At 44.9% G+C, this 13,292-nt stretch overlaps 1 protein-coding gene across 3 annotated transcripts in view; it reads right to left on the bottom strand.

Annotated features, from left to right (window-relative positions):
• Nucleotides 1-383: 383 nt before the first annotated feature.
• AKAP10 (A-kinase anchoring protein 10) overlaps nt 384-13,292 on the bottom strand; it is an 85,920-nt gene continuing 73,011 nt past the window's right edge. For all 3 annotated transcript variants that reach the window (XM_003807285.5, XM_008959376.4, XM_055101214.2), the window contains exon 15: nt 384-10,343. In XM_003807285.5, the coding sequence (XP_003807333.1) occupies nt 10,338-10,343 (6 nt within the window). In that variant the 3' untranslated portion in view covers nt 384-10,337. The remainder of the gene's footprint in view (nt 10,344-13,292) is intronic.

The raw sequence follows: 13,292 nt of genomic DNA on the forward strand, positions 1-13,292 counted from the left end.
AGGCTGAGGCAGGTGGATCACCTGAGGTCAGGAGTTCGAAACCAGCCTGGCCAACATGGTGAAACTCCATCTCTACTAAAAATACAAAAATTAGCTGGGTGTGGTGTAATCCCAGCTACAAAAATTAGCTGGATGCTCCTGTAATCCCAGCTACTCGGGAGGCTGAGGCAGGAGAATCGCTTGAACCCAGGAGGCGGAGGTTGCAGTGAGCTGAGATTGCACCACTGCACTCCAGCCTGGTGACAGAGTGAGACTCCGGACTTTATTCAGCGGACAATAGGAACTTCATGAAACATACAGTTGATTTCTACATTTAATAAAAAAATCATTTAAAGTACCCAGAGTACTTAAACTTCTAGGAATGTTGATGAAATAGGCACACGTCTAGTTATAATATCTAATTTATTACTTTAGTTACACATGCATATTTAAAATAACATTATACATATAATACATTAATACAAAATATTGCTTTTTTCCCATTCTCACATTTCAAGTAACAATTTTATTCACTCTCTACATGCATCTTGGACATCAACGTCTTCATGGTATCTACAGTCCATTTCTCAAAGTGTATCTCCTTCACTTGCATCTAAGCTGTCTGAGATGCAGCACTTCTCAAATACATGTCTGACTCACTGGCAAGTTTGACCCAAGTTACCACATTAGGACCATCCTCCCCGGCCCCCAATTTATCATGTAGGTGTATTTGTAATCCTTACAACAAAATCACTTATTGCTTTTGTAATTGCTCTTTGAAAGGCAGATTATGAAACCTAACTCTAGCAATAGTGAGGGAATGATTTTCCTGGTATAATGACTTAAGTTTCTTCCTTCCCCTCTAATCCATTCCAATAAGAGGACTCTATAATGGTACAAAACTTCATTGTTTGAGGTTGCTGTGGGTAGTATGTTAGGAGAAACCAGAGGTAGAGCAGTTGCAGGAAATCACCAAGTTTGGTTACAGGTGCAATCGAGGAGTGAAACGCCAGTCTTGGGAACAGGCCGGATTGCCGGGCAGACTGCCATCATGGACAGTGATGTTCCTGGGGTGGGAATGAAGTGACGAAACCTGGGAGTGGTAGATGGAAGACTTGGAGAAACAGGCAGGAGCGGCTTGGAGCTGAGCAGATGGCAAAAGTGAAAGGGCAGTTTCAGATGGCAAGGCTGTGGAAGCAGCACTGGCTGGGAGTGGGTGCTACGGACAATGATGATGGGGTGTGGGGTAGGGAGTCAGGACTGGGAAGAAATGGTGTCTTGAGACTTGCAGAATGGGCAAGTCCTACAGAAGGAGTGAGATGGTCACAAAGTCTGTAAACTGCAGGGTTGAGGGAGGGCACCTAAACTGCCCCCCGCAGGTCCCTTACTGTCTAGTAGCACTCATCCCATTGAGTGGTCATTGCTTGCTTTCTGGACTGCAAGGAGGGCAGGCAGTGTTTGTCTTGGATACTGCTGTATCCCCAGCAACTACAACAGGCATATAATAGGCCCTCAGGAAATACATACCTGATGAAGAAATAGAGAGACGAAGGAAGAAGGAAAGAAAAGACTAAGGTATGAGCATTCTCTGGGAGGGACTTGAAAAGGAGGTCAGCGAAGGAGAGACAGGCCAGGAAAGGCATGGTCGGGACCTCAGAGGGAACTGAGGACCTGAGGTGCAAACAGAAAGAAAATGAACCAGACAGGATTTGTGTGAGATTCCACTGGAACCTTGGGTATGATCCCAACAGCCGCAAGTCTCAGCCTGGACTGTCAAGGGTACTGTTCCCAGCAAAGGGGCTGGGGAGTGGATGACTATGGGGCTGAAACTGGTCTGTGGCCTCTTCTAAAGTCTCATCCCAGCAAGAGACTTGCTTTGATGGCCTCAGATCTGCCTAGGCAACCAGAGACTGAGAAACTACAGTGGTGTTTGGGTGTTCTCAGCTTTGATAAACATCTGAATAATAGTAAAGGATTTATGTGCTTGTTTGGGTGAGTCATAAATAATAGGTCTCAAATTACATTTCTGTATAGCATGGTCATTCCCAATAAAAGGGAATGAAAATATTCATTTCCCAACTCACAGGAAAGATTTTAAGGCAGGGATTCTTGAAAAGTATGGTCTCCAGAGCAGCAGCATCTGGGAATTTGTTAAGGATGCAAATTCCTGCCTGTAATCCCAGCACTTTGGGAGGCCGAGGTGGGTGGATCACGAGGTCAGGAGTTCAGACCAGCCTGGCCAAGATGGTGAAACCCCGTCTCTACTAAAAATACAAAAATTAGCCGGGCATGGTGGCGGGCGCCTGTAGTCCCAGCTACTCAGGAGGCTGAGGCAGAGAACTGCTTGAACCCGGGAGACGGAGGTTGCAGTGAGCCGAGATCGTGCCACTGCACTCCAGCCTGGGGGACAGAATGAGACTCTGTCTCAGAGAAAAAACAAAAACAAAAACAAAGGCAAATTCTTGCACCACCCCAGACCTACTAAATTAGAAACTTTGGGGATTAGGCCCAATGATGCACATTTTCACAAGTCCTCCAGGGGATCCTGATGCATGTGAAAATTTAAGAACCACTGCTTTAAGGTAGATAGATGGGATGTTTTCCATTTTAAAGTGAATCCCTCTAATTTTTTTCTGAAGTTTTTGCTATCTTCTATACTTGTCTGTGGTGAGTACCAATAAGCAGGAAAATGAGAGAAGAGAACATTTGCAGGATAGCACAGTTGTGAGTAAGAGGGCAGTTTCCCCTGGCCGAGACCCTGGTGAAATTCCTTTACCTCTTTTTTTTTTTTTTTTGAGATGGAGTCTTGCTCTGTCGCCAGGCTGGAGTGCAGTGGCGCGATCTCGGCTCACTGCCACCTCTGCCTCCCAGGTTCAAATGATTCCCCTGCCTCAGCCTCCCAAGTAGCTGGGATTACAGGCTTGCGCCACCATGTCCAGCTAATTTTTTGTATTTTAGTAGAGATGGGGTTTCACCATGTTGGCCAGGATGGTCTCGATCTCCCAACCTCGTGATCTGCCTGTCTTGGCCTCCCAAAGTGCTGGGATTACAGGCATGAGCCACCACGCCCGGCCTCCTTTACCTCTTAAGCTTGTCTTCTTTATAAGAAGGGAAAAAATGGCCATGCATGGTGGCTCACACCTATAATCCCAGCACTTTGGGAGGCTGAGATGGGAAGAGTGCTTGAAGCCAGGAATTCAAGACTAGCCTGGGCAACATAGTGAGACCCTCTCTCAAAAAAAAAAAAAACTTTGTTTAAAGAAGGGAGAAAATCAGTACTTACAAGATTATCACAAGGATCAAATGAGACGCTGCCTGGCACACACAGTGTTTACTCATTATGCTGATTATTATTACCACTGCAGAACTCAGGAGCTGATTACTTTATGGAATTAGCTCAACAGCTAGCTAGGATTTTCCAAGGTTATAATTTTATACTGCATGCATATAGTAACTGTACAATAGTCTTGTTTTTAAGAATTCACATGTCCCAAAGCTCTGCAGAGCCACGGAGCTGAGACTGACTTTACGGCCTCTTCTAAGCCTTACTCTAAGGTAAGCCCTGTTCAGAGACTTGCCTTGATGGTCTCAGGCATCAAGATGCTGACATCTTGTCAACCAGGTGCTCAACACCTGAGGAAAAACCTCCAGTCTTGCAGCAAGTGAATGGAGTGGCACAGCAACTGGTCCTTGCGGAAAGATGAGGCTGACAGGACACAGAAGGGGCACCTCTCTTCAGGCTCCCCCTCTCGGCTGCAGCTCTCCCTATGGCTCTATAGCAGGAGAGCCTGATGATTTCCAGTAGACCTTGGTGGGTACGAGACCTAAATCATGGGCTCCAAAGGCCATCTTGAATCAAAACTACCAGCACATTTTTTTTTTTCTGAGACAGAGTCTCGCTCTGTCACCCAGGCTGGAGTGCAGTGGTGCCATCTCGGCTCACTGCAATCTTCGCCTCCCGGGTTCACACCATTCTCCTGCCTCAGCCTCCCAAGTAGCTGGGACTACAGGCTCCCGCCACCACACCTGGCTAATTTTTTTTTTTATTTTTAGTAGAGACGGGGTTTCACTGCGTTAGCCAGGATGGTCTCGATCTCCTGACTTCATGATCTGCCCACCTCGGCCTCCAAAGTGCTGGGATTACAGGTGTGAGCCACTGCACCTGGCCAATACCAGCATAGTTTAGCTGCTATCCCAACTTCCATTACCTCTTCAATAGAATGCAAGCTCCAAGGTGCCTGCAAGTTTTTATTCCTTCCTGTGTCCCTGTAAACAGTGCCTGGCACTTACAGGGTGACTGAATGGGTGAATATTTACTAAACCAATAGTTACATAATTAGAAGAAACAAAAAGTACTCTTTGCCAAGAAGAGAAAACTAAGAAAAACTTGAAAGAAGTGTGGGGCTTCCTTCAGCTGGAGCCTCTTTCCAAGTTGTATGGTGTGTGGAATTCTTACTGTGATGTGCGAGAGGCCAGCCTGGGGTCACTTACGGATGAGTCTGAAGGCACAGTAATATACAGGAGTCAGCTGAAGCTGGGGAAATGGCACAGTTGTTGCAATCCTCGTCTCTCATTTGCTTCTTGGTAAATACCAGCTCCTTTCAAGCTGAAACTAAGCCCTCTCTAGGCTCCTTGCCCACAGACTGGGCCAGTCTGACAGGTGCTTCAATGGTATGAGGGGTGGGGTGGGGAAGGAGATGCACTGTCACCTTTAGGCAAGGGGCTGAATGCATCCAGGTGAGTTCTGTGACATCCTGAATGTGCCAGAGCAGGCAGTTTGAGAGGAACAGACTGAGGAAATACTTGTTTACATAAAGTTACTAAGGCAGGAATACCCACTCTCCTGTGTGCCAAGCAAGCCAGTGGGCAGCAACCCTCCCTGAACATGAATGCCCTCAGGGCCTTTACTCACACTGCTCCCTCCAGTGTCCTTTATTGGACATCACTGGCCATCTCCACCTGCCCAGAATCCACAGTATCACCGCTCCTACTCTGCACCACGCCCAGTCCTGCCCAAGCAGAGGGGCTTCCTCTAGTGCTCAATGTTCACCCGGAGAGGGCCTCAGTGGGTAACTATTAGTGTGGGCCACCAAAGTTGTAACCTTGAGGGGTTTTACAAGGCCAGAGACCTTGCCTAGTATATAGAATTGGCAGGTATTTACAAATTTTGTAAAAATTCTCTCTCCCGCCAAACTTCTACCAGTACTCTAACCAAAAAGCTTTCTATTTCTGGGTTTACTACAATTGCTAAAAGCGGTTATAATCTTCATTATTCTTTGGAAGGATCTGAGAAGCATGAAAAGGCACTGGCCCAGGCCTGAGTTCTAATGGTGATCATCTCACAAGCCAGGGACTTCTCCCCTTCCTGGGCCTCAGTAACTGCTTGTTATAAAAACAAGGGGTGTCTTTTAGCTCCATTAGGTTAGGATACCATTTTGAGAGAATACACATGATGACTTAAGTGAAGTTTACTAAAGAAAAATTATTCTCCAGAAATCAGCAGTACTTTGCAGACATGCTGAGAATACATAATCATTAGGCATTAGGGCAGTATGGCAGTATTTTAGCCAAACTCCTTTCACGTAATTAAAAAAACTCACTTCAGACTGGTTTCAAAAAATCAAAAAACAGACCGGGTACCATGGCTTACGCCTGTAATCCCAGCACTTTGGGAGGCCGAGACAGGGTGATCACCTGAGGTTGGGAGTTCGAGACCAGCCTGACCAACATGGAGAAACCCCGTCTCTACTAAAAATACAAAATTAGCCAGGTGTGGTGGCGCATGCCTGTAATCCCAGTTACTCAGGAGGCTGAGGCAGCAGAATCACTTGAACCTGGGAGGTGGAGGTTGTGGTGAGCCGAGATCGTGCCATTGCACTCCAGCCTGGGCAACAAGAGCGAAACTCCATCTCAAAAAAAAAAAAAAATCAAAAATCATTATAAGGATAACTGACAGATTAATGTAGTCCAACACAAGGATGCAGGAATAGATGCAGAAACCAAGGATGTCTTCAGGGTTATCAAGGTACCTGCTATCTCAGGCCCACATGCTTCTGTTTGTCCATGCAGTGCTGGCTCCTGATTTTGTAAGTGCCACATCCAAGCACCATTCCAGATGGTGATCAGTATCTCTCCTTCCCCACGCAAAATTCTTTTTTTTTTTTTTTTGAGAAAGAGTCTTGCTCTGGAGTGCAGTGGCACGATCTTGGCTTACTGCAACCTCTGCCTCCCCAGTTCAAGCATTTCTCCCTGCCTCAGCCTCCCCAGGTGCCCGCCACCACACCTGGCTAATTTTTGTATTGTTTTAGTAAGAGACAGGGTTTCGCCATATTGGCCAGACTGGTCTTGAACTCCTGACCTCAGGTAATCCACCCACTTTGGTCTCCCAAAGTGCTGGGACTACAGGCATGTGCCACCGCACCCGGCCAAAATTCTTTTTTTTTTGAGACGGAGTCTCACTCTGTCGCCCAGACTGTAGTGCAGTGGCACGATCTTGGCTTACTGCAAGCTCCGCCTCCTGGGTTCACATCCTTCCTCTGCCTCAGCCTCCCTAGTAGCTGGGACTACAGGTGCCCACCACCACACCCGGCTAATGTTTTGTATTTTTAGTAGAGACAGGGTTTCACCATGTTAGCCAGGACGATCTCGATCTCCTGACCTCGTGATCTGCCTGCCTTGGCCTCCCAAAGTGCTGGGATTACAGGCGTGAGCCACCGCGCCTGGCCAAATTCTTTTTTTTTTGAGACAGAGTCTTGCTCTGTTGCCCAGGCTGGAGTGCAGAGATGTGATCTTGGCTCACTGCAATCTCTGCTTCCTGGGTTCAAGTGATTCTCCTGCCCCAGCCTCCCGAGGAGCTAGGATTATAGGTGCCCATCACCACATCTGGCTAACTTTTGTCTTTTTAGTAGAGACGGAGTTTCACCATGTTGTCCAGGCTGGTCTCGAACTCCTGTCCTCAAGTGATCTGCCCATCTTGGGCCTTCCAAAATGCTGTAATTACAGGCGTGAGCCACCGCACCTAGCCCAAAATTCTTTTTCTTATTTTTATTTTTGGAGACAGAGTCTCCCTCTGTCACCCAGGCTGGAATGCAGTGACGCGGTCTCGGCTCATTGCACAACCTCCGCCTCCAGGTTCAAGCGATTCTCCTGTCTCAGCCACCCACGTAGCTGGGATTACAGGCGTGCGCCACCATGCCCAGCTAATTTTTGTATTTTTAGTAAAGACAGGGTTTCACCATGTTGGCCAGGCTGGCCTCGAACCCCTGACCTCAAGTGATCCGCCTGTCTCGGCCTCCCAAAGTGTTGCAATTACAGGCATGAGCCACCGTGCCCGGCCCCAAAATTCTTAACATTAAGAACTGTCTTGGGCCTGTCTGGATCAGGAGTTCAACCCAGGTCCAATCAACTGGTGTGTGGGCAAGAGGGAGGAGAGGGCGAGAGAAAAGGTCACTGTGTAGAGACATAAACCCCACTCCTGAAGTCAGGCAGGTACCCAAACACTGTCACTGGAGAGAGGTCAGTCACTTCATCAGATGCTTAGCTCTCAGTACTTAAATAAAACAGCAAAGAAGTTTGTACTTTGTTACAATTCAGAATGACCTTCCCCTCCAAATTCCTACTGAACTAGTCAAACCTCCAGTACTGTAAACTACTTACATTTCGAAAAGCTCTACTGAATGTTTTTTTTTTTTTTTTCTTTTTTTTTTTTTTGGAGACCGAGTCTCGCTCTGTCGCCCAGGCTGGAGTGCAGTGGAATGATCTGGGCTCACTGCAAGCTCCGCCTTCCGGGTTCACGCCATTCTCCTGCCTCACCCTCCCGAGTAGCTGGGACTACAGGTGCCCGCCACTGCGCCCAGCTAATTTTTTGTATTTTTAGTAGAGACGGGGTTTCACCGTGGTCTCGATCTCCTGACCTCGTGATCCGCCCGCCTCTGCCTCCCAAAGTGCTGGGATTACAGGCGTGAGCCACCGCACCCGGCCTAAGCTCTACTGAATGTTGAAATCCAAGTAGAAAAAGTTATAAAAAGTTACTCCCTGTTTTATTGCTGTTTACTGGATTTGGCTGACATTTGCTTTTTACTTTCATCAAATCTTACCGAATGATGAAGACACATCAAGTTACAAAGGTATCACTTTCTCTCTAATATCTTTTCTTTTTAAACAATTTGTGTCAATGTCAACAACATGATAAAGATGAAGGGTGTTCAACTGATTATTTGAACCCATAAAAACTCCACCAGGGAATCTTATTTTGTGGGCACAATGCACAGAGCCTGGAACATGGTGGGTGCTCAATGTTGGAGGAATCAAATTCCAACTTTAAAATGAGTACAAGGATCTACTTTAGATCAAATATTAAATCTGGCTAATAATTTCGGGCCACACTCCGCTTCTGTGTCTCAAAGCAGGTGGGGCAGAAAAAAGTAGCCGAGTCTCAAATTTGCTGCTATTCTCTTTATAAGCAGTTTACAACCACTTGGCATCTCTAGCTCAGAAGCACAAAATGTATATACAAAGAAATGATTAGAATTTATCTTAACTGAAAGCACTAGTTTAAACAGCCTAGAGTCTTGTAGAAATTGTTATTCCAAAACATGCAGAGGCAGCAAGAGTTGCCCAAAACCACATTTTATTCTATAACCTTTATATTGCTTTTCTGTTAAAGATTGAAGCAATGTGAAGTGGATGGAAATATTTTGTTAAAAGAACAAAATGAATTAATCACAGCATAGATGACTAATAAAAACCTTGGGTTTATGCCATACACTCCAAACACAAGGCAAAGTCCAGTAGTGGCTCATGTTCTGGGTTTTTAGAAAGCAAATGAAAATATTTGGAAAGATCAATATATTTCAACAGAAGAGCCATAAATGCCCTGAAAGCAGAAAGTTGACACAATTTTAAATAGAATTCATATATATATATTTTAAAATCAAACACAATTAAATATAATATGGTTTAAGTACATGAATACTTCAGCTTTAAAAGAATAACAGAGGTGGTACATAGTACCAAAAACTTACACAAAGCCTTTTTGCTTCTTCTGTCGATGAAACAGTGTGCCTCTATACAATCAAATATTGCAATGGAATAAATTCTCTGTTCATTCAAGACTTTCTCAAGGACAAAAGTGATTAATAATTATATATTTATACATATATATATATTTTTTTTGCAAAGTCTGAGCAAAAGCAGTAACATCTAAGAGAACTTTCTTTCCTCTCAATCATGTGCATTGAGGAAGCGCTGGCGCCACGTGGTCAATGGAGTGTGCTCACCAACTGGGCAGTCCTGCTGATGGCTGTGCGATCCCGATGCAGAAGCCAACTGAGCAGAAGTGCAGTGAGTGAGTCTCTTACTATCCTAAAGAAAGGAGAAGAAAGACGACCAACTGCACACTTTCCAGCTCACAGCAAAGAATGGGGGAGGCAGTCAAAGTCAAATGTTTCTCTCTCCCCAGTCATCCTGCTCAACTTATTTAAAAAAAAAAAAAGTATAATTTGGGAAGAACTGCTTTGTTAAAGGTGCCACAGGGGCAAAAGTGGAGTCATCGCTATTTCTTTCTTTCTTTCCACATGTATTCTGAAGGGAAAGTTAAGTAACTGGAGTGCAGAATTCCAAAGGGGCAAATCCTAATGCTCAAAGTAAACCAGATTCACACCCTTCTGTTAGCAGGGGAGAGAATGGTTTTAAGTATAGTGCATCTCAGGAGGAGGAATTAAAATGTGAAAACTATATACTGCCATCAGAGGAAGGAAGAAGTCACTGAAACTTGACCCATGACTTGTCAGTTTCCTTCCAAATTAATGCCGCTGTCAAGAAGACTGCATAATTAACTCTCACCCTGTTCCACTGAAGCTGCTAGCACCACGCTGCCACTCAAAGCTGCCTGGCTCTCGGTGGGGCTGACTCACCTGCTTTGGAAGGACAAAGCAAAGCACCTCTGGCACCTGCTTTACGATGCTGTTAGGGATGAGTTACCACTACAAGTGTGCATCAAGTATCAGTTCTATGCTTATCTGCTTCCCAGAGGATGTGGTTCCTGTCTATTCCAGTAGGCTAAAACACTCTCATAAATGGGTTATTGCCATTGGAAAACTAATAATTTTCTAGTAATGTAAACAATACCATTTTGTATCTTTAAGACTCTCACTGTGTGAACGTCATGTGCATCAATTATGCCTACAGGTAACTGCATTATGGTGGAAGTCTAGGATTGTCTCCCATTCTCTCCTGGAAACAACAGTGACAGATCAGAAATATAGTGCTGTTTTCATTGTCTGTGTTGAAGAATCCAACCAAGGGAAAAAAGTTCTCTTATTTTTCACAAGCAGATTTCCTTTATCTCAAGTTTTGAGTCATAACTGAAAAAAGAAAAGAAAAGAAAATGGTAAGGTGCATTTCTCTAACAAGTGACCTATTATTACAAATTAAGGATGGACACCAACACTTAGTGTTTACTATATACCAGAGTTTAAGACAGCCAGAAGCTGACTACAATTTTGTGAGGTAAAATATTGTAATTTTCCTTGTTAAAATATGAGTGAACAGAAGCTTAAAGAGGTTACGTAACTTACCCAAGGGGCATATAACAAGGACTGGCATCCAGACTTGCTTTCCCATGTTGGCAATAGATATTAGAATGAAAAATATTGCCAATTTTCAATAGAGTAATTCTACTTCTAGGAATTAACCCTACAGCATATTCAAGAAGGATGGTAAAGACACACATGCAGACATTCACTGACTCCCTCCTGTAGTCACAGCACTGGGGACAAATATCACGGAAGACAAGGTCCCCGGTATTGTGGCATGGGACATGTGCACATGAAGCAATTCAGTAATGGTGTGAGGTAGTTTATGCTGAATGTCCAAGTACATCCTATAGGCAAATGTCGAGTTGGAGGTTGAAGCAGAGAGGTATCAACACAGGATAAAGAGAATGAGTATTCCTTCGCAGGCCTAGGACTTCATGTATTCATAAAATCATGGAATGAGGATTAGAAGGGGTTTTTCTTTTGGGGTTTTGGTGTCGAATTTCTCTGATCTACTAATGAGGACATGAGGAACTAAAGTAGTCACCTGCAAAAGGTCACACTTACTGCCTAAAGTAAAGAAAAACTCAGCTAGTTCTTCGAGTCTACTGTTTTTTTTTTTTGTTTTTTTTGTTTTTTTTTTGAGACGGAGTTTCACTCTTGTGGCCCAAGCTGGAGTGCACTGGTGCAATCTCAGCTCACCGCAACCTCTGCCTCCCGGGTTCAAGCAATTCTCCTGCCTCAGCCTCCCAAGTAGCTGGGATTACAGGCATGCGCCACCACGACCAGCTAATTTTGTATTTTTAGTAGAGATGAGGTTTCTCCATGTTGGTCAGGCTGGCCTTGAACTACCGATCTCAGGTGATCTGCCTGCCTCAGCCCCCACAAAGTGCTGGGATTATAGACGTGAGCCACCACGCCCGGCCCCCATTTCTGGTATTTTTTATTTTAAGAAATTCCATTTGGTTCTTTTAAAACTATTTTGCATATTTCTCATTATACTCTTGTTTTCTTGAACTTTTTTTTTTTTTTTTTGAGACAGAGTCTCACTCTGTTGTCCAGGCTGGAGTACAGTGGCACAATCTCGGCTTACTGCAACCTCAACCTCCACCTCCCGGGTTCAAGTGATTCTTGTGCCTCAGCCTCCCATATAGCTGGGACTATAGGCACCTGCCACCATGCCCAGCTAATTTTTTTGTATTTTTAGTAGAGAAGGGGTTTCACCATATTGGCCAAGCTGGTCTTGAACTCCTACTCACCTTGGCCTCCCAAAGTGCTGGGATTACAGACATGAGCCACCGCGCCTGGCCACTTGAACATATTTTTAATATTTAAAAGAGCCACTTGATGGTCTTTGTCTGCTAAATTCATCATCTTTCTCACATCTGGGTCTGTTTCTATAGATTGAGTTTTCTCCTGGTTATAGGTCAACTTCATGTCATGCTTGGTAATTTGTGATTGACGTCAGACATTCTTTTTTTTTTTTGAGCCTGAGTTTTGCTCTTTTTGCCCAGACCAGAGTGCAGTGGTGCGATCTCGGCTCACTGCAACCTCCACCTCCTGGGTTCAAGCAATTCTCCTGCCTCAGCCTCCCAAGTAGCCGGGATCACAGGTGCCAGCCACCATGCCTGGCTAAGTTTTTGTATTTTTAATAGAGACGGGGTTGCACCATGTTAGCCAGGCTGGTCTTGAACTCCTGACCTCAGGTGATCTACCTGCCTCGGCCTCCCAAAGTGCTGGGATTACAGGCATGAGCCACTGCGCCCAGCCTGGACGTCAGACATTCTAACTTTACACTGTGAAGTGCTGAATTTTGTTGTGTTACTGTAAAGAGGGTTAGGCCTTTGTTTTGGCATGCAGTTGTTAGGTAATTTGACCCTTTAAAAATTTGCTTTGAAACTTGGTTCAGGTGCTTGTACTCTAGGACTAATTTATCTTCAGTAGTAAGGCATAACCTTTGTGAAGACACTACCCAATGCCTTGTGTATTACAAAGTCTCTCTACTCTGGCCAGATCCTTCTGGCCGTGAACTTTTCTTAGCCCTATGTTCCAGCAATCATTCAGCCTACTAATTTCTGGGGGGTTCTCTACCTGGACACATGCGTTTTCACCCCACACATATACAGATCACTCCTAGGCCAAGGATCCATGGGAATCTCTCTAAATATCTCTACGGCTTTCTTTCTGGGCAGCTTCCTCTTTTCTGCTACCTTATCCTACAACTTCTACTCAAATTGAGCTCTCTGAACTTTGACTGTTTTTTTGAGATGGGGTTTCGCTCATCGCCCAGGCTGGAGTGCAGTGGTGTGATCTCGGCTCACTGCAATCTCCGCCTCCCTGGTTCAAGCGATTCTCCTGCCTCAGCCTCCCAAATAGTTGGGATTACAGGCCCCTGCCACCACACCCAGCTAAGACAGGGTTTCACCATGTTGGCCAGGCTGGTCTTGAACTCCTGACCTCAAGTGATTCACCCACCTTGGCCTCCCAAAGTGCTGGGATTACAGGCGTGAGCCACTGCACCTGGCCTGAACTTTGATATTTAACTCTTTCGTTCAGCAAGACTACTGGGCTCTGTTTGGTTTCCATGGTTTCCCTGTATTGCCCATTGTCCAATATATGCAAACAGTTGTTTCATTTAGTTTGTCAATTTTCTAGTTGCTTATGATAAGAAGGTAATCCCCACAGCAGTTAATCCTTCAAAGGCAAAGAAACCCCTTATGTTCTTTTTTATTTTTACACCTGGAAAATAATACTTTTTAGTTTACACAAAACGAAGTC

Source organism: Pan paniscus, chromosome 19 (assembly GCF_029289425.2).
Source record: "Pan paniscus chromosome 19, NHGRI_mPanPan1-v2.0_pri, whole genome shotgun sequence".
Lineage (NCBI taxonomy): Eukaryota > Metazoa > Chordata > Mammalia > Primates > Hominidae > Pan > Pan paniscus.